This window comes from Temnothorax longispinosus, chromosome 1 (assembly GCF_030848805.1).
Source record: "Temnothorax longispinosus isolate EJ_2023e chromosome 1, Tlon_JGU_v1, whole genome shotgun sequence".
Taxonomy (NCBI): domain Eukaryota; kingdom Metazoa; phylum Arthropoda; class Insecta; order Hymenoptera; family Formicidae; genus Temnothorax; species Temnothorax longispinosus.
In genome coordinates, this window is record NC_092358.1 from 10,106,769 (window position 1) to 10,132,670 (window position 25,902).

Consider the following 25,902-nt stretch of genomic DNA (forward strand, 5'->3'; position numbering starts at 1 on the left):
CCTTCGATGTTTCTTGCAAATTAGAAATTTGCACATCTCGGAGTTTATATTTATTAGCAGTCTTTTTCTTATTAAAATATAATAAAATGTAATAAATAACGGTAAAAAATATATCCAATTTTTAGTATTTGTTTCTTTTGCGAGCTTTTCGATATTTTATCGTGTCTTTTTCTTTCTCACGAAATGGCTGAAAATTTATACGCAATTTTTAATAGCAATTATTTGCAATCTGTTCTTTTCTCAGCTTCGTTTGCTCGTTTTCAATTTCGCACAAAAGGAGCTGGCGCCCAAGGCCGCTGAGATCGACAAGAAAAATAATTTCGACGAATTGAGGGTAAGTGTTCTATGCATCGTGAAAAACGATCTTAGTGCAGAAAAGAAATTCAAGGAACTGCAGTGAATTAAATTCTATTTCGCGTTTATTTCGAATCTCGACGTTCTAACCGATAATCTTATTTAAAAAACAAATTATACGAACACAGACGTTTTGGAAGAAGTTGGGTAAATTAGGCCTTTTGGGCCCGACGGTAAAGCCGGAGTATGGTGGCACAGGGGGCACGTATCTCGATCATATAGTTATCATGGAGGAAATATGCAGAGCATCGGCTGCTATCGGGCTCAGTTATGGTGCACATTCGAATCTTTGCGTCAATCAGATCCACCGAAACGGCACGGAGGAACAGAAGCGCAAGTACTTGCCTAAGGTAACTCGCCCTAAACGTTACATTTCTCAGAGAATCTTAAATTATAATTTAAATTGTAAATGTAAATTTATGATGCATATCTACAGTTATATAAATTATAAATAGAAGCTTTCTGAATTTATCTCAGACACACAGGCCTAACATTAAATCTTTGAAGTCTTGTATAAAAAAGAATATATGTATACATATATAATATTTCAGTAAATAAATATTCCGGTGAATAAATTCGAATAAATTGTAATTACAATTATAAAGGTAGATTGGGTATTTCTAATGTATATAAATTAGCCAATAAAGAGTAAAACTTTTCTTCGCCGGTGAATAAAATAAAAAGGAGAGTAATAATCGACGCTGACTGGCAATATATAAATTTATTATCTCACGACGTTTCGACCGTCACTTTCGGTCCTTATCAAGTGTTCTGGTTACAAACAATTCAGTCCTGGCATTGTGCCAACAATTCAAAAGTCAAGTACTAAAATTATGAAAAATAAGATGAAAAAAAAGTATAAAATAAAATGACAAATTGAAATAACTTACAAATTTGCGCGTCATATGTAAAAGACGTGGTATATGTGAGAAAAGCATGTCAGCAACCACGGGTGGCAAAGGCACACTGATCACAATCGACGTTAAATGTTCTTTTCTATTATTATGTCATGTTTCTATTATTCTTTATTATTATGTCATATGCCCCGGTCAAATTATCCGTGTCTTTCTGTAGGTTGATTGTGTTATTATTTTGTTTTATGAAAAACATTTCTGCGATCTCGCGTTTTCTAACTTGTTTTTCGCAATGTAATATCTCAGTTTTATGCCATTCGAATTCGTGATTAAAGGAGGGTGGTATAAAACTGAGATATTACATTGCGAAAAACAAGTTAGAAAACGCGAGATCGCAGAAATGTTTTTCATAAAACAAAATAACAGCACAATCAACCTAAAGTTCTTATAATAAGAGTTAAGCCAATGTGGTGACGATTTTTGATTGGTCCCGTCATATGTTTCATCCAAGTTAGTGAGAGTGAGACAAGCTGTAAGTGGGAGTGAGACAAAGCTATCATGGTCGTCATATGTTTCAGCCAAGAAGTTAGTGGGAGTGAGACAAAGCTATCATTTGGGTGTACATGGCGGCGGTTTGTCCTAACTCTTATTATAGGAACTCTAAATCAACCTACAGAAAGACACGGATAATTTGACCGGGGCATATGATATAATAATAAAGAATATTTAACGTCGATTGTGATATCATCAGTGTGCCTTTGCCACCCGTGGTTGCTGACATGCTTTTCTCACATATACCACGTCTTTTACATATGACGCGCAAATTTGTAAGTTATTTAAATTTGTCATTTTATTTTATACTTTATTTTCATCTTATTTTTCATAATTTTAGTTCTTGACTTTTGAATTGTTTGTAAGATATATGTAACCAGAACACTTGATAAGGACCGAAAGTGACGGTCGAAACGTCGTGAGATAATAAATTTATATATTGCCAGTCAGCGTCGATTATTACACACTCTCCTTTTTACATAAATTACATTTCTCACACGAAGATAAAAAGCGCCTTTGATGTCTCCATCGATGGAATTGCACTCATGTCGCTTGTGCAATCATCGATGATATAAATAAATTATTCGTATTATACGAGACATTTTATAGCTGTGCAGCGGCGAACACATGGGCGCGTTGGCGATATCGGAGGCGGGTTCCGGGTCCGACGTCGTCTCCATGAAGCTGCAGGCCGAGAGAAAGGGTGACCACTACGTGTTGAACGGCAACAAGTTCTGGATCACCAACGGCCCGGACGCGGACACGCTGGTCGTCTACGCGAAAACGGATCCGAACGCGGATAAACCGCAGCACGGTATCACCGCCTTTATCGTCGAGCGTGGCACGGAAGGCTTCAGCACGGCACAAAAGCTGGACAAGCTTGGAGTGCGCGGCTCGAATACGGGTGAACTGATTTTCGAGGACTGCAAAGTTCCAGGTAAGCGCCCGCGCTTGAAGAAACAAAGATCTTACTATCCAGATTAAGATATATATTAAAAGAATTATAAGAAAGTAGGGAATTTAAGAAATTGTCAACATTTTATTAAGTCTATATTAATTTTATCACAATCGATTGAAATCAATTATTATCTTTTCGTTTCCTATATAAAAGTTTCTTGTCTAAAAAAATAGTGAATTTCTGTTATAGCCGCGAACGTTTTAGGAGAAGTTAACAAAGGTATTTATGTGCTCTTCAGCGGACTGGATTTGGAACGATTAGTAGTATCCAGTGGACCCGTGGGGTAAGTTTTCAGGAAAGCAATGAATGATATAACATAAAATTGCACTTGATGTTCTATAGTTTTTCTACGTTGTATTTTGCGCGTTAACTCGTTGTGGTCACAGCTCCTAAAAATAACGTAGTGGTCACACGGGGTCCAATGGACCCCACAACAGTGCCATTTGCGTTCTTTTTGATGTATCAACTCAAACCTTGAACTGGAATTTAGTTTATGACTTCCTCTTTATAATCCAATAATTTAAAAAATTTTTTTATGTTGAAAAAATGCGAAAAAAAATTTTTTTTTTTCGAGAAATTTGACTTTTTTTACAAAAATATTCATCAAAATTTTTTGAGATAGAGTAAAAAAACTTCCTGCGTTTTACTCTCAAAATAGTATACTTTTAAGGAAAAAAAAAGCCTGGGGTCCACTGGACCCCATGTGACCACAACGGGTTAAAAGAAGTTGTATCAAGAATGTCAGATGCATCTTTTACGATCAATGAAATAAAAATTATATTTCTTGAAAATCCATTATATTGCGTATTATATATATATAAATTTTTACATTTTGACGTGTATTACAGTGCGACAGAAACTTCAATATTAAAAATTTATTTTCGTCAGATTATCGACAAATAAATGTTTAGGTTTTATTCACAAATGAGCGTGTCTATATTTCACTGTGTGCGATTTGAACGTAAATTTTAGAATTTTGCAAGCTTGTTGCGACATCGCCTTTGAGTACGCTCATTCGAGAAAACAATTCGGCCAATATCTCGCGCAATTCCAGTTAATACAGGTAACAAGACAGAAGACTCCAAGTCTCTGTTTGAAAAATTTTTACGATCTCCAATTGAGATGCCGTCCAATTCTAATTACGTTTCAGGGGAAGATAGCGGATATGTACACGGCTCTGAGCGCGAGCAGGAGCTACTTGTACTCTGTCGCGAGGTCCTGCGACGCCGGTCACATAAATCGCAAGGATTGCGCCGCGGTACTCGTCTTCTCCGCCGAGAACGCAATGAAAGCAGCGTTGGACGCAATACAGATACTTGGTAAATCTATTATCGACAATTAATAGTACAGTACTTGTAAATTATTTATAAAAGAACAGACGTAGGGGATATAAGGTCGAACTTATTGATGAAGAAATTTTTAGACGTTTTTAGCGATATTTATTTAAGGATAATCTCTCGACAGGTGGCAACGGGTACATCAATGATTACGCGACGGGAAGATTGCTGCGAGATGCGATCGGTGCGGGCAGCAATGAGATACGACGTATAGTCATCAGCCGAGCGATCACCGAAGAATATCTATAAAACAACGAGTTCTTCGTAGTATATATCATCTATTAATGCCCATAAGACAATTCTTTCAAATGGTAAAATAGACTCTGTTTATTACTGTATTACGAGCGGTATTCGAGTGTTAATAAAGAATTTACATTAACTTCTAATCCACTTTAATTCGTAACCAACGTTTCGACCTACTTGGTCTTCTTCAGGGCAATCAATGCTAACTCTATTACGCATTATAAGGCCAGCGTATATTAACAACAAATAAAAGTATCTTCGCTCGTCTGAAGCAAAAGCTAATCGTGTGTTTTGGCCTGTATTACGAGCGGTATTCGGGTGTTAAAAGAATTTACATAAAGAATTCGGGTATAAAGAATTTACATCTGTTTATCTATCTCTCATTTCTATTAAAAATGAATTATTTATTTTTATTAGTAATTAGTTTATTATTTTTTTATATTGTTTTGAGTCTTTATTGCACTTGATAGGAGTAAGCGAGAGGTTTTATACATTAAATATGTTTTATACGCGAAAGGAACGCTGTTGTCTTTAGTTCCCACGAACTCCCGGAAGTACCAACTAATTCCGATGGTCCCTTCTTTTTCTCTCTCTTTTTTTGAGTTTGCCCTGCAATGCGTAATTAACCGGTGATTCATTATCGTCGACCGCCAATCCTAGGCACATCGCATATTGGCGATATGCGTTAATGATCGTATAAATTAAGGTAAAGTGAGTCACTAGAGCGATTGACTAACCTTTCGCGCTATAGGTTGCTAATTTAAGTCCTACACGCGTTCTCCTTCTCCCTCTCTCTCATTATTTCATTCTTTCTTTCTCCCGTCGCCGATTCTCTAGTCTCCGTTAATTACAGTGCAGCCAAGCTAATTGCATCGAATCGGTCTGCATAGGGGAGAAGTTCCTCGTTGCCCGTGAACGTCGCACGGCGAAAGAAGCGCGTGAGAAGAAGTGTGTCTCACAAGCGGAGGAAAAAAATACGCGACCGACCAGGTTTTCGTGAATCGAGGATGGCCCTCAAGTTCTCCATAGGCAACTTTTACGAGACCTATGTAAGTACGAAGGGCACGCGACCCAGTAGAAGTCCCTTCGATCTCTTTCCCGATTTATAGTCCGATCATCTGTCTGCCAGAAACAACCACCTCGATTTCCAATGGCAGGTTCCTCGATGAGGTCTGGAGTTTTTCGTTTTGCGGAAAATTCGATGATAGGCTTAACTTTGAAGCTACGTTGAAACAGACAGGTACAATCGGTTTATCTCGCGGTTAAATAAATGGCTTATTCGACAATGACAATTACAGGAAATATTTGATAATGGAAGTAGATTCGGAATGATTTCGACGATTCAAATTATGAAAAAATAAATTAGGTATCCGAATATTTTAAGACCTAACTTATACCTATTTTATTTTTTGTCGGCTGACGAAGACTCCATGTAGTCGAAACGTTCTGATAGTTAAACAATAATTTATTTAATTTAGAATTACTTTATCTGATCGTTTATTGTCTCACGTTTTTTCCGGTTGATCCAAATATCTATTTTTCTGTTAATCACAAGTAGATTGCAACTTTGTTTTTGTTTGACGTCGGAACAAATTAACAAATGAATAATTTCTTTTGAAACTCGATGTCAAATTTACGAATGAAGAAACTGCCGTTGAGATATTTGACACGATGAAGCGTATCTCGTAGCTTCCTCCGTAGATACTAAACCGTACATAAGCCCGCCCTACTTACAATGGATTGGTTATGAAACACGTTTCAAAATATTTCGAACTGAGTCAATAAAGTTGCGTTGTGCATGAGAGTTATACAATTTATAGAAGTATGGAATCCTACCCGCGCCTATCTTCTCCGATATTCATAGCGTTTTGTATCATACACATAAAAATCACATAAAATCCTGTTGCTTTAAATTGCAATAGCGTTCTACATCGTATACCACAAATAATTTCTGCAAATTATCGTGACAAATAATTTTGCGTAATGTTGTATATCATTGAAGAATTCAAATTACATTCAATCCTATATATTCCCTCAATATCTGAAATTTTTTTTTAGAAAGGTAATATTTAAGAATATCAGATTCTTCAATGATATATATATATATTACGGATTCATGTACCTTTTGATTTAAGTTTCAGCTTGTTATAGTTTTGCCGCGTTTCTATCAGATTGAATTAACTTATTGAATTAATTGTTTTAAGTAACTAGGTTTAGAAAGCTACTAAAAAAAATTATAGTGTTAAATCTTAAAAAACGGTATGGCGAAAGCCTGGCCAGAAATATTCCTTTCCAGCCACGCACTTTCAATTGCTGAAGCAACTGTAGTTGTTATTTTAATATTACAATTATCATATCTTTCTCTAGAGATCAACGAGACGAGCAGGCTGTGATCTGTTTGAAACCACATCAAAATTTAAATAACAAAAGATAAATTTTTCAGTCACAAAATTCTTGCCTTTAGCATTTGCATCTTCAAGGATCCTTCCGCGATTAGCTTTCCGCGGATATCCGCGGTTCTGCATTTCTCCCTCAAGGTGAGAAAGACTGTAAAGTATTTATGCGTGCTCGCACGCACGTATATATACATAGCAAATGTCAGAGAAACGAGTGCGGGTTGGAACAATACGTTGGCGCAATACGCCAACTCGAAATGGGGCCAGAATAGCGATGAAAGAAACAGAGAGAGAGACTAGCGGCGGTAGTCTCCATTAGAGTTAGGCAACGGAGCTCTCTCTCTCTCTTTCTCTCCCTCTCTCGCTGTCTCTCTCTTTCTCGCTTTCGGCTCAGGGCTCTGTCAAAGTCGGCATATAGTCGGCAAGTGCTACAGCTGCAGCTTCTATCTCAGTAGTAAACCAGAGAGCGACCACACGATCCGGGAGACCCATCGCTCGCGTCTATTCGCGCGAGGTCTTCCCTTCTTCCGAGAGAATCGGTCCCTTTTTCCTCTTGTGAAACTTACTCTTTTTTTTATTTCTCTCCCATCGTTTCGCCCACCGTAGTGCATCTCGCAATTTGATCAGGTGCTTGTGTCGTGGCTGTTTTTGTTGTTGTGTTGTTGTTGGTGGTGGTGCTGACTGAACCGAGTCTGGAGCATGACGAGGAGGCACACGGTGATCGTGAAACTCAGGAGATCCAGCACCGGCAGGCCATGGGGCATAAGAATCGCCGGAGGCGCCGATCTGGGCACGCCGATCGTTGTCACCCGCGTGAGTCTGCTTCTTCTTCTTCTCATCTTAATTCTCGCCCGATCTTCTCACGTCTTCAGTTGATTTCCGAATTAAATTATTAGTTAGGATTTGCGATCTTCGAAGTGGGTTCCGTTGAATTCAAATTTGTTCTGAAGTTTTTGGTGGTCTTTAAAAAAAGAATTGATGAGATAATGACATAAACGAAATATGATAAGTACTAAAGATAATTAAAAAAAGAAATAATTAGTTTTTTTAATGTTTCAAATAGATGCAAATTTTTCAATTTGGAAGCAAGTTAATCAAGTTGAAAGTGTTAATCAACTAACTATAACATTTGAGGAATTATAAATTATATGTAAAAAATTATTATAATTTTATAGAATTATAATTTGTTTATTATAATTTTATAATAGTAATATTATTATTATAATTTTACTTGTCACAGTTTAAAAAATACTTTAATAATACAAAGTTCTAAGTCAGGTTTGTGTTTATAAGCATCATAGTGTAAAGCCAGTAACCATCGAGTCCTCAAACGTATGCCTCGAGAAGAAAGTATGCAAGTCCCTTTCTTTGCCGCATTTGAGGGCAACGGGTCGTCTTATCTCCGGGCAATGATTTTTATCCGGGCGCGGAGCAAGTCGTTTCTCTCATTAGGGAGGCTTCGTTACGGTGTCTGCTTACTTGGCTTCGATGCGATTTCGCGTTGGCGAACGCCGCGGCAGAACAATAGAGGTGGACGTAACGTAATCCCCGTGAACATTCGAAATGAAGAAGGCTGCCAAGGAATTCTCAAATCAACAATTTGATCTAGAACCCGTTGACATTGATACACGATACGACGCGTTACATTTCTGAGCCCGCGCCGAAATATGGTCCAACGAGATAACCGAAGCGTCTTATTCTCACTAATATCGCTCAAACGAAGAGCGTAGAACTCGTATTGTCTAAAAAGTTTTCTTAATATTCTCTAATTACGGCTTAATCTCGTCTCTGTTTTTATCTTGCACGAAGAATAAGTTAATAGATAATTCGAATTTAATATTATTTAATACAATCTACGTGTGTGTGTGTGTGTGTGTGTTTGCCCCTCCCTCATTTCATCTTATTCTACATTCCAGCAGTCTTTCTTTTTTCCAGTTTCATCCATGTTTTTCTCTGATATACTTGTATATTAATTTTTGTAAGTCTTTGAAAACATTCACTGTTAAATTGTATTGGTGAAAACTAAAATTATAATGTAATTTTATTTAAACCAAATACGAGACTTTACCTTGTCAGTAAATAACTAACAATAATGACTTTTTATTCGACCCAACTGTCATCTTTATTAAATATAGTTGTCACGACTTTTTTGACCACTGATTTTGGTCTTTTTTGATTTGGTCCAAGTGTAAATCTATGAATCACAAATTTAATAATTAAAAAACATGTAAATTGTAATTTACATTACTCCCACTGACAAAGAAATCCTACGATATAATGCAATAAAAAATTTAATAAACAATATCTAAGTCATGAAATCAGTAAATATGATTTATAGATTTAAACTTAAAAAGAGCCAAAATCAAGGGTCGAAACGTCGTGACCATATTTAATAAAAGTGGATATAGTTAAATAAAAAATTATTATTGTAATTTTATATATTTTATTTATTATTACTTTTTAAAAGCTGCTTAAGGAATATCTTAATATCTTACACACACTTTCAGAAGAAATAAATAAACAATAAACTTTAAGAAGCAGATTTTCGTCGCGTGTTTTAGAGATTTGAGATATCCATTATTTCTGATTGTCTCTTGAGAACAATAATAATTAATAATGTTCAAAGATTAATGTAACAAGAAATAATTATCGCTAACAGCGCCGGATCGATGCTCTGTTTGCAGTCGGAGAACGAGGCGCTCCAGAGGGGTGACATGATCAAGAAGATCGACGATTACGACGCGCGCGACGTGAGGCATGTAGACGCGCAGAATCTCCTCCAAAACTCCGAAACCATAAAGCTAGTCGTCGAAAGGTCTGAGCCGTCGAGTGCCGCAAGAATATCATCACGTACATCAACCACCGACACTACCATCACCGCGTCACCATCACCACCCATGATTTTCAGGCCGATCGTTCGCAACGGGGCTGCGGCCACTAGTCTGTCAGAATGCAATACTATCTCTATTATTACTACGCGTTTGATGCCGTAAAAACTTTCACAACAATGACACCACGTTGCCGCTGCAATATCGTAACACGCCGCAATGATTAATTCGTCCCTTCGATTAATCAGTTTCTTTCTTCGCACAAAGCACGACTGACATTTCTGGCCGCTCTGCATTGAAACCTTTACCACTTACTTTCGCACCTGGGCGATCGTCTTTATCAGATAATAGACTTTTCTCGGATGTGCGAATCGGAATTTGAAATGCCGATTTTTCTCGAGTTAAAATTAAGAGAATCGTTTCTTGTGTTATTATTAATTCTATAAAATTAATGTATTCTACTTTAATGTTTATCTTGCAAGATCGGAGTTTGAGTCTCTTTCTTCTTCACAAAATCACTGTCTGCCGTCTGTTTTTAATGTATAAAGGCGATCGTCTTGAAACCGCCACAAAGCTGCTTGCGTTCTACCGCTATGTTGCGACACGAATGCGCGACCTGCCGTATTTTATTAATGTTTCTTGCAATTCTATCACGCAGGTACAAACAACCGAAAGAACATCCGCAAGAATTACCGAAGAGTCCAGTGCCGCCGCCCTCGGTTGAGGAGTACAGGTCAACGCCAACTCCGGAATACGGTCTTCGCAGAACGATCGTTTTGCCGCACGAACACCTCGACGAGATCCGCGAGGAAAGGGTTCACCTGTCGCAGGTATTTTATGCATTTTTATACATCGTTTTTTTGCAAACCGTTGTTTTCGTCTAAGAAAAGGGACTTATAAATAAATAATAAATAAAAGGACTGAATAATTAAAAATAATTAAACTATAATGTGCTAGAAACGAGAGAGAAATAAATTACATCCAAATTCTCAATTTGATCGTACAAGAAATTTCTGTGTAGAGTAAACAGAAATAAATGTTCATTGAATCGACGTTTTGTACGCGTTTTGAATAAAATCATGATTATATTAAAAGCTAATCGGAGAGCTTTGCTTAAGTATTGTTGGATTTGTTTAGATTCAGCGATAAACCTGGTGTATCAATGACGTGTCTTAAGAGCAATTCTAAGGGATCGGGAACGGAAATGCATTTAGTCTTTGAAACATGTTGAAAATTGATTTTCCGAGCATGTGTCGACAATACAAATCCGCTGGTTCGTTGATCCGCGCGAAGGAACAGTCGACTTTGTTACATCGTATAAATCAAAGTCCGACGGTATTTGTTTCTTTCCAGGACTGAAATAGTCTGCTTAGTAGAACGTCGTGGAAAAATATCTCAGGCCAATAGTTCTTAATGCAATTGAACCACGCATACAGAGAAATAATGACAAAACGTATTATAAAAGGTACTTTAAAACATTCAAACATAATATTCAGAAAAGGAAAGTTTCGTCTAAGGTCTAAATTAAAAAACTTATTATTTAATCGCAATTAAGAACCGAAGAAAGAAAGAAACGTGCGTTATTATATATAGGATTATTGATATCAGCAGGCACCAGGGTTCGGCATGCAAAAAAATAATACAAGATGTACTATTTTAAAACATTCAAACATAATACTTAGAAAAGGAAAGTTTCGTCTAAAGTCTAAATTAAGACTTGTTATTTAATCGCAATTAAGAATTGAAGAAAGAGAGAAACGCGCGTTATCACACACGTTTATTGATACCAGCAGGCGCCAGAGTTCGGTCGACGACTGACAGTTACGTGCGAAATTATGCAAGCGAAAGCTAAAAGTAGATACAAAGTACCGAGTCGAGACCGTCTCGTCGTAATTAATTCTTGCCTGTCACTAGCGCCATAAGCGTCCTTTTTATTTATTTTTCCACGGATTCTCGGAGATTTTCTCTGTAACGAGTGGTCGAAACACCGCGAACAATTGCATAAATAGGCAAGATTGCTTTCACACCTGCGACTATCTGCCTTCGCGTTTTCTCAAGCAATAATTTGAAAAGCACGGAGAATGTCAGAAGAGCTTATAGCTCTACCGAGCTCATCTGAGAAAAAGAACGAAACGTTTGATTCGCTCGTAACGCGAAGCTCCGTTTGAGGAGCAAGATTTGGAAAAATAGATCAAAGCACATCGTAAAATAAGTATAGACTGTGTCAGAGGCACGCGAATCGCCGTAATAAGAGGCGGCCCGTACTCCGGTTTCTCAAGTCCGCATGGTCGTAGCGTCTGGCAAGCTCGAGCTAGTTCCGAAATACGCTTCTGCACTTTGAAATCCAATAACTCATTGCCGGATCACGGCTACGGGCGTGACAGGACATTTGTCGCGTTTAATCCTATCCTCCCACTCGTTTCGACACGAGCTTATTCAATGAGCTGACGAAATTCTGGCCCACTGTTGGCGTTATCGCGGTAATCGATAACCGAATCGCGTAACGGCGCTCATAAAAATCTTGCAGGAAGAAAAAAAATCTCGTAAAGTTGCGATTAAAGTTAATTCAAGTTCACATAAATGCATGATTAATTCAACTAACTTTTAGGGGCAGAGAACTGCGAGGGACGATGAGTTTTTGGAAGGATATCAACATTTTGCGATTTTAACGACGACGGGGAAATGATTTGCAAAATCGCGATTTCGCGTCCAGATGTCTCCCGTCGTTTAACGGAGCGTTTAACCGGTTTTGCGAGAACGATACCGACGAGACCGCGGAGAGAGAGGAAGAGAAACGCGTCATCGCGCTCATTACGACGCGACATCGCGTGTATCGCGGTGCATCGCCTAGCGGCTAGCGCGAAGCGAAGGCACCGCGGAGGTGCCTTTATTCGTGGGAAGTCCGAAGTGTGAATATATTTTTGTTGGCCCGCCACACGATGCCGGAAAGTCCGTCGCCACCAGTAGAGCCGGTTGCCACACGCTATAAATATCGCTTTTGCATCGAAACCACCTCTGCCTGCCCCGATCCGATACGTCCCGCGGATCCAGGACGTCGCCGTTCACGCTTTCGCTTACCACATTCCCCGCACAACAGCGGATTTCATTTTTTTTACGGCCTCCGAGAGATAAAGCATATAAAGAAACAAACCTCTCCTCAACGTATTAAAAGATGTTTAAAGTGAAAATAACTTACTCAAATTTTTTTTTTTAAATGGCACAAGCTGGGATCAATTTTCTAACGGTATTTGAGCTGAAAAAAAGTATATATATATTTTTTGAAAGATATTCCTAATGGCATTGGAATTTTTGAAAGATCGCTAATAGCGTCTTCGATCACGAAACAGAGTATTTGCAGATTTAATTTTTTTAATGGCCACGAGTGATAGAACGTGTAAAAAAGCAAACCTCTTGCAGACGTATTAAATTTAAATGTTTAATTAAAAATAACTTACTCGAATATTTTTTCTAAAATGGCACAAATGAGGATCAGTCTTCTAAGGATTTTTAACCCTTATGTGCGCAGCTTTGCATATATTCAGCAATTTTTCGATGCTCTGTGTACTCTCCTTATGAAGTTCGAACTTACACCGCGCAGCTTTAATCATTTGATGTAAAGGTCCTTCTCTGATCTTTCTGGTCCTTCTTTCTCTTCTGAATGATAAGGGCCTTCTGTAAAAGGTTCAAATTAGTAAAGAAGAATTTTTAAAATATTTTTTAAGGATTTCTTAAACAGTTATTATATATTTATTTAAAAAATACTCAGAATGTTACGAAAAATTGAGCATTTAAGTCCAAAAATATATTTTTTTAAATATAATTGGCTAATGGCATTGAACATCTTTGATTATGAAAAGGAATGTGCGATATCTAAAATACCTTGTACAGGGTTTAATTAATAGAGAGAGAAAGTGAAAGATTTATCGATATATCTGGCAATCGAAATTTACACTCTCGAGTGACTCCCTCGTTAATTTCATCGAATTGCCATTGCCAAAGAAAACGTTCTCTCCGATTATTCTAACAACAAATCAACTTGTAGGAAATTTTAGAAGCTAAGAGCACGAAATAAGATTATAAAATATAAAAAAAAAAGATTTAATTTTGATAGAAGAGAATACTAATAAAACTGTTCCGAGCATTAGGATTACCAATTGGAGTTTCATTGAAGGATAATCAGCAAAAACACACCTTTGATCTAAAAGCCTGACATGTCTTTATTTATAAATGTATCTTTCCGATTTCTCAATCAGACGATAATCCGATTACAGTCGCCGCGTCTAAGATTAACGAGGAGTATTCGACTTGTGACGTTTTTCCGGTGTCAGAAGCTTTTACGTAAAGACGAGGGCTAGCGAGTTTCAAGAGAGCTCTCCGGAGAGAGATAGAGAGAGAGGAGAGAAAGAAAGAGAGAGAGAGAGAGAGAGAGAGGAGCCGCGTGGAAAAGGCCAGAGTTAGTGCCGCCCGCGCTCGCGCCGAGCCAGTAGTGCTTAAGAGCGAATAATCCCGCGAGAGTCGCGAGCGAGGGACGACGCGCGAGGACGATTGCGAGAGCCGCGAAAGGGTTGCCGCGCGAGAAAGGGGTGACATAAGGTCGGTGGTTGCGAGGGAAGCTCTCTCTCCGCGGGACACCCTTCGACGGACGGAGACGAGAAGATGCCCGCTTACACGACCGTCTATCGTTACAACATCGAGCATCATCCGAAGGAGGAGGAGGCGGCTGCTTACTGGGTACGAAAGAGACGAGAAATTTCGTCGGTTTCGTCGATTTAGATTGATTAAAGAAGAAAGAACCCCGTGTCCAATAAGGATGAAAACGCGACGCGAGTTTCTCCTTTGCTTTTGAATGTGTCTCTTCTTCGCGACCGAAATGCGGACCTCGCGCGCGCGAGTGATGCGGGCTACATCCGCTATATTGACGTAAAAGCATCACGGTGACGTCCGAAAAATAAAATTTTATTAACGTTGTTTTTATTTGTTCTTATTTTTATGTTTATTTTTCCATAAATTTTTCTAACCTAAGAGCATTTCTAGATCGAAAGTAACGCAAGTCACGTCGCATTTTAGAGCGGAATCTGTATGCTTGCGACATTAGACTTGTCCCCTCTTAACAGAGATATCTCAGAATTTTTTAAAATTAACATTTAATCGCTCCAAGCATCTAATTGATTAAAAAATGATTTATAGATATTATAGATGAAACTATAATTTACATACGTATACGGGGAGATTATTTATTCGGTTATTTAATGAATAAGATTCAATAATTATGAATTAGAAATATACTTATACATAAGCAAATTTATTTATAATTTAATAATTACGTTATCTCCGACATTAGGTGACTTTTTAAATTTCCTCCTATTGGAACGCTGAGTTATCTGCCAAAACGATCTCGCTCCGTTTTACAAAATTCCATTGTTTTTCATCTGGATGGCATTTATGCGTGGGTTTGTCCGCAACAAGAGAACAACCATAAAGCTCAGGCTTAACAATGTCACCCTAAAAATATCAAAACTGAATAACACAGGTTTTTAGCTCCACCGACGACGCGTCGTATCGATATCGAATAACGACACACAAGCAATAGGATCGCCAGACGATCTAGATCTAAATTTCGCGTTGTTCAACCTTGACACGGTGCACAAATGTAAACGTCGGCAGGACAATTCTGCCATTCGGTGAGGAATTAGATCAATTTTACCTATCTCGTCTGTGAGAACTCCGAAGAGGGTACCGGCGGTTTCGGGATCGATCGGAGCCACTAAGATGAAAGGCAGTTCGGGCGTGAAACGCAATGTGCATTAATAACGCGCTATGCAATAAAACGCGCGTAGGCATCGCCTTTGCGGATGCCGTTCATCGGTATCGCGTTCTATTTTCGTGAACGGGATCTGGGTTACTCACGAACACGCGAGAGAAGCCGTCATACAAAGACACACCCACGGTCCTCCGAACTTATCTTTCGTCCGAAAAATCTAAAAATTTTTTAAAAACCGACGTTTTTAATGCGACGATTAATTAACAGTTGATTGGCGCGTGCAGAAATTAACAATGATTTTTAAAATTTTGTTTACTGAACAACATTTGGATGGAAACACGTGATTATTTTCGGACACACAAAAAACGATAATTCATATAAAATATTTTGTATCGTGATATAAAAATATATTTCTAATGTTTATTATTCTTCTCTTGTTAGAAATATGGAGTTTTAATTAAACCGTTTAAAAAACTTCAAATATTCAATTGAAAAATATATGAATCTAGAATTAATGTCTTTGTATATTAACTATATCTAATTACACTATTAATCAATTTATTTATTCTTAATTTGACGGTACCTTTTTTCAAGTCAGAAATCAGAAAGCGATGTAATTATAGACGATTTTGACAGTTAGTAAAATTTTTGCATTAGAAATGGAGCAAATCGGAATTTATTCTTTACGAAATAAATTCGATTATTATCGTAATTATAATTTCGTATCTTTCAGCGTGCGTTAATGCAGTTGAAACATCTGTTCGTTAGCGTGCCTCTTGCCAACGTGCTTCAATAAGTTTCCAAAGAGTTCAAGTTTCACCTCGACGCCAAGCAATAAACACTCTGCGAAACAGCTGTTTTGCTCCGTCTGAATTTAGTTCGAGAGACCTTTTACAAAACGACGCACGCGAGCGTGCGCATCACGCTCGCGCAAATCCTCTAAAAAAAAGAAAAAGATATCATAGGCTCGCGAGCAAAAATTTCGCTATGAGAGCGACGAGATTAATTGACTCAATCAACCGAACGTGATTCTGAAATAATCACTCCAGTTACTTTGAGAGACAACAACCAATCCTCTTCCTCCAAATATTAAGCATTGTACAAATAAAAAAACTATTATTTTATTCTTTAATGAAATAAAATTTAAAGAAATAAAATTCAAATTCAAGGAAATAACATTTAAATTAAATAATAATTTCTTGTGTTTAACTAATTGATGATCTGAAATCTTTAAAAAAGTTTAAAAATCGTAACATGATAAAATTTTTCTATAATGTTATTGGAAAGAATCGGTCGCATTAAGATTTATCCTAAATATTTCTATAAAGCATTTCATAATACATCGAGATATTCGCCATCGAGAACGTCACGGAAGTGGGACGCCCTTTGGGCCTCGCAATCCGACCTATTCCCTTCTCAGTCATCGTGCGACCTTGCCAACGTTTCAACGGGAGACATTTCCCGTCCAAGAACGAATGGGCGGAACGCTTCCTGGTGAAAAAGTCACGGACGGAAAGAAGCGGACGAGAGGCGCGAGGGGACAGGCGCGGTTTTTGTGGCTCAGGGTGCGCGTTATTTTTGCCGGCCGGGGGCCTTCGTCTATTTCGAGAGAGTCACTCGCCGGCTCACCCTCCAACATAATAGGACGTTTCTGACCCATTTATAATGGAATCATCGTAATCGCATGATTTCATGCCGCGAGCGAGAGATTTCGCGACGCGAACCTCGCGCGCGAACTTGCCGCGACCGCGACCGCGATTCTAAAATTGTGAAACATCGCAGCGTGCACGTTCCACAGCTAATGCCGATGAACAATGGGTGCATGATTCAACCCTTTTCCCCCTCCCTCTGGGTGGAACAAAAATCGAATTTTACGAATTATACGAGAAATTTTGTATTTTTATATATATTTGAATATATTTTATTATTCAACTTATTAAAAGCCGAAATATCTGTTAATCTTTTTTATTATATTCAATTCAAAGCAATACAGAGTGACCAGACGTTGCTTTCAATTGGTCACTATAATAATAATCATATTTTTTATAATTATATTTCGTATCTTATTCTATTTTTATATTCTCGGGAAGGAAATTGATTTAAGACGGTGTAAAAGAGTGTCGCAGAAAACTGAGGAAATTGTTTAAAACTAGATTAAGATACGTAAAGTCAGTCTGGTATTTTTCCATTGTGCTCTGTAAACTCGAGATGCACTGCAAATTCAAGTGTGTTATTTTAACTGAAGTTTTTCTTACACATTTCTTGCAGTTTTAAACCACGTCATTAACACGATTGAACATATTAACTTTTAATTTAATACTATTAATTACGTTAAATGACGTAGTTTAACACGCAAGAAACATGTAAAAAGAGTTTCAGTCAAATGCACCATTTTTAAACATTTATGCGTGTAAAAATAACACTTGCATTTGCAGTGTAATAACTTCAAGACAAATAAAAACGTTGCAGATGAATCGCTTGTAAATCTCAAGCTACGCTTTCAAAAGCGATTACCTCATCGACGTGACTTTTACATAGGAAGTAAAATGAGAAACTGCTTTCCGCGAGAAAATATCATGGAAAGCTTTATTTACGGCTCTTCAAAGGTCGCGATAATTATGCCTGGCGTTTCTATAACATTTTCGCTCCAGCTCGCGATTTCGCGAGAATATATACGCGACGACGCGCGGAATATTACGGGCACGGGAAATTCGTTTGAGATCTCGCGTTTGTTTTCACGAATGTTTCGGCAACTCGGACTGTAAACATAGTAGATCCGCGTGGCGAATCGACGATGTATACGATGCACCTGCAGATTCGCGTAATTTCGTAATGTCGCGCAAAAGCGACGACACGTGACGGAACGATCCGTAACTTGGCAAGCCGAACTCGTTCGCGATGCCACGAGGATGGTCGCCGATTTTATGTAATTTTCTCTCATTGTGAGCCAGCTACGCAAAATCTTTGCTTCTTTAGAGACGGTTTGTCATCGTCGGACGATATCATTTCCGGTTCGCCAGCGTCTAAATATTAGATAGAAATCAGTCTCTGCTAGCGTTGCTGCTAATTAAAAATTATCTACATGTCATAGAAACAGAATAATGAAGAATTACCATTTAAAGAGGAAAACACTGTTAGTTTAACAATAAAATAGAAAAATTTTGAAACAAAAAAAGTATTTGCGAAATATTTTATCTGTCACGAATATGACTAATAAGCTTTGGTCGTTAATTATTTTAAAATGTCTCTTATAAATGTATTTTAAAGAGATATAAAATCGCGACAAGTATATTCTGTTGTGACTCGGTATTTTTTTAACTCGCACTTCACCTCGTTAACGTTACGAAATGGGATCACTGTCAAATTAGGCTGCGATATCATCATCATCATCATCGATTTATTCTTGTCGTTGCTCGGAATTATGGCGGCGTAAGAAGCGTCGGGAATTAACGAGCCACCTTTCAATCGCCATGGCCTCCATTGCGGTTTATTTTAGATCTCGTTAGTTAATTGGCACCGCTTCGACAGGATATTTGTTTCATCTGCCCCATTAACTGCCATTACTCGCATAGTTACCGTGTCATATTATCGTTAATGTCAATTTACACGAGATATGAATTCAATAATGTAGTATACAACAAGATAAATGTCATACATTAATAAAATGTGTATAAAATATAATACAGAATAAAATAAAAAAGAATACTTAATAGAGCTATAATGGTGACCGTGTCTTTTAGCCTTACCGTACGACTCCTCTGGTCTTGCCAGGTGCCAAGGTCAAGAAGGATGCCCATCTCGGCGAATGTTATCTGCGACATCATCCGAATCCGTGGATCAGGGCGGCACCCCATCATTACGAGCCGGCTCATCCCGAAGTCGCTATGAAGCAAAAGGTAAACCGACGTTATAGACCTACATCCGATCCCCTCGGCGATGACGTACTCGCGAATAAGTCTTCCCACTTTCTTGAGAGACGTATACGCGTTTGTCAAATTAGCGTTTAAACTGTACATCTCATTTTCACGTCGTCTGAGCAGGTGGCGGAAACGGTACTTCAGCGTGTCGTGGGACCGAATGAAGTTCCAAAGGTTTGGATAACTTCCGTTGTTTACTTTCGTAAGCCGCTTCGAGAAACGATTCGCTTACGCTTTCTGGACGATCGATATATCCGCAAGAAACTTGAGTTTCGTTTGACGATATATCCCCGTTGTTACGATTTTTTACGCTAATAAAACTAATAATAACAATAAATTTTTATAATCACGCTGTTAACGCGATTATTACAGGATGTCCGCTGGACTCATCTGTAACTCGATAATCCGAAATAATATATACCGACGCATCGATTACATCGTGAATCGATACAACTCCCATTTGCGACTAAATCGCTGGAGTTAACTCAGTTGTGAATTATTTTAATAATTGAATCTAATTTAATTTACACGCAATGTGATATGAATAAAATTTTAACTCAATGACCAAAACGCGAATCTTATTTCGACTGACATTTATTTAAACGTATTGCTTAGATTATTGACTGCCACTAACGTGTTTCGAAAATTCTGAAGGTACAAGATAACGAAACTGCGGAATGGCGACGATTATGGAGCTATTATGCGACATTATGACTGTCATTTTGTAACGGCGGTGCTTTGTAGAATAAGCATCGTGAGTCAAGACGGTGTTGGATGTTACCGTGAATTTCCGACATAACGGAAACTTGGCATTAGTCGAATGTTTGTCCTGTCCACAGTGCCAACACACTAGAGTTATGTTTATTTTTTACAGCGCTATATTGTCATAACGTGTAATACCGTAGTCGCGAGTGACACGACTTGAGGACAGATTGCAACAATAATACGCAACATCTTTAGTGAACAATCACATTAATAATGCAGAGACTCCGCTTATATTGCATTAAAGTTTCACAACACTCAAGTGCCCTGTGGTACATCCAGCTCCATTTTTGAAACTTTTTGCGTCTTTTGAATAAAAGTCAAAATAAGAAGAGAGAAACGATTCTAAAATAATCTCTTTTGCGCTTCTGCTTACAAAACGATCGTTTTTAGTCATTTTATTTTCAAGCCACGATCGAGCTTCGAGTTTTGAGTTTTGTGCGATATAGTAACATCGCGAATTTTATGCGTTGTAAATCGCGATTGTAAACGTGAAATTTGATTTTTCTAGATTGTCCACAAGCAATTCAACTCGCCGATCGGACTCTATTCGGATCAGAACATCGCTGACACTATCAAGTGCCAAGCGTCTGCTATACCGTAAGTAGTCGATCACTACTCACACGATTGTCTACTAAGTTCTCTCTTAACTAGCCTTTAACCACACTTAAACCGAATTAAGCACATATACATATATAACGAATCGCTAATACGCCGTGATGCTTGCAGCAGTCACAGGTTAATAATTAATACAAAATTGGCTTCGCCGCTGAATGCTGCTCACGCTCTCACAAATCGCTGTCATGTAATAAAAATTGCTCGTGCAGAAAAATCTAATTTTCTACATTAATCGAAGTTAACAGGATATTAATTGGCACGGGGTTGAAGTACTATATCAATCGCAGTGGAAGACGAGTGAATTGAAGAAATCAACACGAATTTATTCTGGGAAATAAAATGAATTTTTATTAATTTCTATTAATCCACTTATTTCATTTTTTATAGGCGTGTCTTTTAATAAAATATCCACGAAGCGTGATGATTCTCACGAAAATAATATTTTCCGAGATCTTTTTTTTTTTAGAAAATAACGGAACGCGAACGAGAAAAAAAATTATCCCTTTTCGGAAGACGACGTTTCCACGAAGGCTGTAATTCGGGAAAAGAAATTACCAATTGGAGAAATAAATCGAGTTTACTTTGCTCGAAAGGGGCGCACGATCGTCGGTGGTCAATCGTTAAGTGAGAAGGAGACGTCGGCTCCTTCTCTCTTTTTCCTATACGGCTCTTTCGGATTTTCCTGATGATTGATTACTTACGTAGCGGTTTGTTTGTTTTCCAGCATTTTCATAGACTTTTCCTTCCTGAAACAGAAACAGGAAATACAGGAGCAAGCGAGAGTCTTGAAAGAGCAGGCCAAGGCCGCCTCGTCGAAGAACGTGTGGCCGCAATTCAATAGACCAAATTAAAAAAAAAATTGTCGAGAGACGTTCGAGACGTTTTCCGATGCTTCTCGCACGTCGGATCTACGACGGCAGAGTTTTCCCGGTTTTCACGTGGATCATTGGACACGTTCCCTTGTTATTAAAGTATACAGCAAATTATGCATTCGTGATTGTCAGATAGATTATTAACGAAATTTGTTATACAGTTTAATAAGAAAAGTTCATATATATTTTTAAAACAAATATGAAAATTGCGATTATCAAAATTATCAAGAAGTAATTATCACAAGTCGATAGAAATATTTTGGGTATTCATTAAACTTATTGTACAATTTGATAATCCGTCACGTCATTAAAATCCTACATTTAAATTATTTCAAACGCCACAAGTCTTTTATATATTGGTTTCTATTAACATTTTAATTAAATATATACAATTCAACGTGGATAATTAAATTAATTTAGACGATTAGTTTAATTGCCGATGGAGTTTAACACAGAGAACGTGGTCACTGAATATGCGAATTCCTCGAAATGATTGTGCGAATATTATTTCGGGTTAGTTTGCCGTTCATATTACATAGTAGAAATCGTAGAACATGAATTATTAATTTACGAAATTGCAAATTTCGCGAGTCCGTGCAAAAAAAGCTTTTCCTTCAGCAGTAAATTCTTGCATGCAACAAAGTAGTGAATAATCAATAATGAATATAGTAGTTGAGAATATGTGAGAATATCTACTAACTTCGTCGTTTCTTTAACGAGTGTTCGTATGCTTGTATCGTAGATATCGTGCACGAATAATTCGAGACGACTTTCGAAAATTGCGCCGTTGGAAATCTATTTTTGCGCCACATCTCTCGGAACGGCGGGTGCTGCAGAGAACTTGATAATGGAAATAAGAATAATCTGAAAATTACATTTGCAAGAATATAAATTAATAAAAAAAGACAGCAAAAAAAATTAGCAAGAAAATAAATTATAAATTAAAATAAATTAAAAGTATATTTTTTAGGACACCTTCCCTTCTCTTTCTTTTTTATTGCAATTAGTACATATAATTTGATTTATTTATCCCCTTTTTTATGCCGGCGAAAAAATCATCGTGGTTCTAAAGAATTTTGGTGACGAGAAAGAAATGGATATACACATTTTGTTACAAATTAAAAACCTTGGAAAGTGTTTTGTGAGTCTTCTCTTGGATCTCATGGTTTTAACGAGGGATTTTTTTACTCTTTTCCGAATCTTTTTTTTTCCGAGGATGAAAGGCGCAATTTTCGAAGTGTCCGACGAACGCGTTCTTCTTGATCGGGCATGCACGCAGGGTTTGCACGATGAAGGAATGACCGCTCTTTCTCGATTGAACTCGGCTGGAGGACGCGTCTGAAAGTCGCTCTCGAACAGACTAAAACAAACATAAGTAATTGTGCAAGCGCAATTGGCAAATTGTAACCCCCCCGGCCGCTGCTAACCGATCCGGAGAACACAAACAAAAAAAAAAGAAAAGAGAAAGATAAAGTCGCAAGTGAGAGAGAAAGAACGAAAGAACGCAATTAAAAGTCGTCCCCTGTGTACACATGCGGTACGTGCAGCCTGAAGAAACCGGTGAAGTACGACCCCAGCAAGAGCGAGGCGTACAAAGCCCTGCAGGAGGAGGAACTCGGGGATCAGGTGCAGGAGGTCAGACAGCCGGCTCGTACCGGTGTCTTTTCGCCGCAGAAATCGAACAGGGTATATGCAATTTCATTTTCAATTCTTTCGATGCCTCGTCTCAATTTTTTTTTTGCCTCGCACTGTTAAATTCGGACAAATTAAACTCAATTTGAGTTATTTTTAACTATTCCTATAGATCGCCATTGTTTCTACTCAATATGTCGTTAATTTTATTAAAACACTTTAAATTTATAGTGTTGAATTAAACTCAATTTGAGTAATTTTTAATCATTCTATAGGTCACCACCTTCTACTGAATATGTTAATTTTAAGTTTATATATTTAGTTAATAACTAAAATAAAAAACAATGTTAATTTAACTAAACCAATGGAGTTAAAATACTATTTTGTGTTAAAACAATAAATTTCGACATTTATGTGGTAGTTAAAAATAGTAAAATGTTATTTAAATCAAGGTATTAAATTAAATTTCATTTTTTAACATTTAACAGTGCGGTACAATAAACTCTTAATTCTCTTTTGACATTTAATAAATTTGCGCACTAAGAGACTTCAACGACATGATTGTTTGTTGTATAGGTGTACCAGCCTCCGCCGAAGAGTCCCGCATACGTAAGTATTCCCGCATTTTTCTTCGATCAGAGAGATTCACGATCGATTTTGCGGAGCGTACAGTAGAAAAAATTGCGCCGGGCTGAGACCACACGCGTCTTTTGCGAATGCATCTCTCGCTCGCATGTCGCCGCATGGGTTCTGCGCAAGAATTTCAGAGCTGTCGCAGCTCGCAGCTCGCAGCATAGACTACTATATATTCTCGAAGCGAATTCGAAGCATCCTCTCGCATCCTGCGCGAAATCGTTCGACTGCGTCGCACATCTCGCGGAACGTCACAGAGAAACTTAAGGTCATTGCACGTAACAAAGTTTTAGTCATAATCGTAAGGCCGTAAGAAAATAGACCAATCACACTCGATTATTCTTCTAGCTTAACGAGAATAATCGACTAAATGACTAAAACTTTGTTACGTGCAATGGCCTTTAGAATCGTTAAAAAAAAAATTCCAAAGATTTTAATGAGAAAAACCAGTTTTTAAAAAAATTTCTCTCGCCGCTGAAACTCGATAAGTCGATTTTCACGTCGCTCACGTTTATTATTATTATTATCGCGTCACTTATTGTTCACCACTTATTTACCGGGAAGATTTATCGATCACTGGCCCGGCGCCGCGTACGCTATAAGTTACCCAACCGCAGCCGGACGATAAAACGGCACCGGATTATATAAGCGACTTGGCACGAGGCGCTACTTCTCTTGTATGTACTTCTTTCTTTTTCGTCTACCGTAGCACCGTGCCAAGACGTCTCTCGGTAATAATCAGCCGCCGTATATCACCGATGGAATATCGCGCGGAGGACTCGACGCCTCTCCTTTATGGAAAAAAAGCGAAAAAGCACACAAAACTATAGCGAATACTGTAATATTTACTATAACTTCGTGTACTTTTTTCTTGCAACTTCCAGTAGTCTTTTTGTAGTATTTTTCCGTAAGGACTAATTCTCCTCTAAATTTGCAAAAAGAAAGATTTCGCGTCGATTCGTTGGATCATTTAACGACGATTACCTCGTATTAATATATCTAACATATGTCATCGCCACTAACGTTAACAATTGTTGCGGTCGAAGACACCGATCTAATCTGCGGCATCTGTTTCAATTAAGGGTGGATCATTTAGACGTCCCTTCCCCCTCCCTTTCGTTAAGGATCTTATCAACGACTATTAAAATTTTCGCAGGAACTTGTACGTGCGTTTTCTGATACTTTTGCATTGCACACAAAAAATGCTTCCGCGTAGAGATAATTAATTCCTAGGGCAGACGTGTTGCACTACCGGCTGTTTTATTTCTCACGTAACGCGCGTTCAGTGCTGCGAATACATGCATGCCGCTTCACGAGATGGAAATTTACGCCTAAATCCAAATTAAAACGTAGCGTATTCATTTTGTGGAGAGAGCACCTTTGTAACCTGGAGAGCGTGGTGAGCGGCTGCGAGTAATCCAATTTTTCTAGATGAACGTGCTCGATGACGACGGCGAGAAGATCCATCAGAGCAACAGTTTCAAAAGGATCATGTACAGTGTGCTGGGGCAGACCGACTATTAAGCCGAGAACTGACGCTATAAATATATTACATCCGTTTATTTATGTTAAATAAATCTATATTTTATTTATTGTACTACGCAAAAATAAAACGAATGTCGAGCGTGTCGAGCTCAGGCGATCGAATTATGTTCCTCTAAAGAAAAAGCGTGCTCTCGTCATAAACGCACACCCCAGCGAGCTAGGGTCTAGGAGCGCGAATTGACGAATTGTACTCGACATTCATTGCTTGCCCGATGAAACGCAGTGCCGTGTATCACTCAAGCGTAGTAATAATAGTCACTTTTCAATACGCAGCGTTAGTACGTGGCTTGCAAGCATTGCGTATTCTACTCGAGATTAATACTTTTCGCTGGCCTGCACCAAGATAGCTTACTTTTCCCTCCCCCGTCTCTCCGTATCTCGATGTATCTATTTTTTGACGATCTATTTACACACTATACTATACTTTTAACATTACGCACAATGAAAAAATTAATTTTCACAAAATACGTTGAGTTTCTTTATCCCCCCCCCCTCCCCTCTCAGATTTTTTGTTTAATTTGCGAAATCGATCTTTCCTGATGGCCTTAGTTAAGTATCAATGTGTCGCAAATTAAAGAAAAAGTCCTCAAATACGCAGACACACAATACAAAGGGAGTAATTTTTCAAGACTGATTTGTT

General features: G+C 38.0%; 2 protein-coding genes and 1 long non-coding RNA gene across 15 annotated transcripts in view; 2 read left to right on the forward strand and 1 right to left on the reverse strand.

The window, feature by feature from the left end:
- Positions 1-4,893, forward strand: part of LOC139824707 (isovaleryl-CoA dehydrogenase, mitochondrial-like) — a 76,369-nt gene extending 71,476 nt beyond the window's left edge. Inside the window, exons 2-8 of one of the 4 annotated variants that reach the window (XM_071797256.1) lie at positions 245-334; positions 483-704; positions 2,370-2,697; positions 2,908-3,001; positions 3,691-3,781; positions 3,869-4,037; positions 4,183-4,892. In XM_071797256.1, coding sequence (XP_071653357.1) covers positions 245-334; positions 483-704; positions 2,370-2,697; positions 2,908-3,001; positions 3,691-3,781; positions 3,869-4,037; positions 4,183-4,304 — 1,116 coding nt within the window. In that variant the 3' untranslated portion in view covers positions 4,305-4,892. Of the gene's footprint in view, positions 1-244; positions 705-2,369; positions 2,698-2,907; positions 3,002-3,690; positions 4,038-4,182 lie in introns of all 4 variants that reach the window. The other 3 variants (XM_071797262.1, XM_071797249.1, XM_071797265.1) reach the window with 3 other exon arrangements.
- Positions 4,894-7,108: 2,215 nt separating this feature from the next.
- Zasp66 (PDZ_signaling and DUF4749 domain-containing protein Zasp66) lies at positions 7,109-25,727 on the forward strand. 10 transcript variants are annotated; one of them, XM_071797276.1, is made up of 10 exons: positions 7,140-7,507; positions 9,379-9,638; positions 10,181-10,352; positions 19,024-19,179; positions 19,324-19,374; positions 20,474-20,562; positions 23,000-23,138; positions 23,661-23,693; positions 24,800-24,879; positions 25,149-25,727. In XM_071797276.1, the coding sequence occupies exons 1-9, from the start codon at positions 7,394-7,396 to the stop codon at positions 24,860-24,862; spliced, it is 1,077 nt and encodes a 358-aa protein (XP_071653377.1). In that variant the 5' UTR covers positions 7,140-7,393; the 3' UTR covers positions 24,863-24,879; positions 25,149-25,727. The 10 variants fall into 10 exon arrangements, 8 of the variants coding, with proteins under 8 accessions (XP_071653418.1, XP_071653416.1, XP_071653410.1 ...); XM_071797269.1 differs by lacking the exon at positions 24,800-24,879 and having other exon boundaries at positions 7,143-7,507; XM_071797290.1 differs by lacking the exon at positions 24,800-24,879 and having other exon boundaries at positions 7,144-7,507; positions 9,379-9,509.
- Positions 10,451-16,422, reverse strand: LOC139824827 (uncharacterized). Its single transcript, XR_011735304.1, has 4 exons — positions 15,227-16,422; positions 14,847-15,024; positions 12,978-13,194; positions 10,451-12,775 (listed from the first exon to the last, which is right to left on the reverse strand). It is a non-coding gene; the product is annotated as an uncharacterized lncRNA (long non-coding RNA).
- Positions 25,728-25,902: the final 175 nt, after the last annotated feature.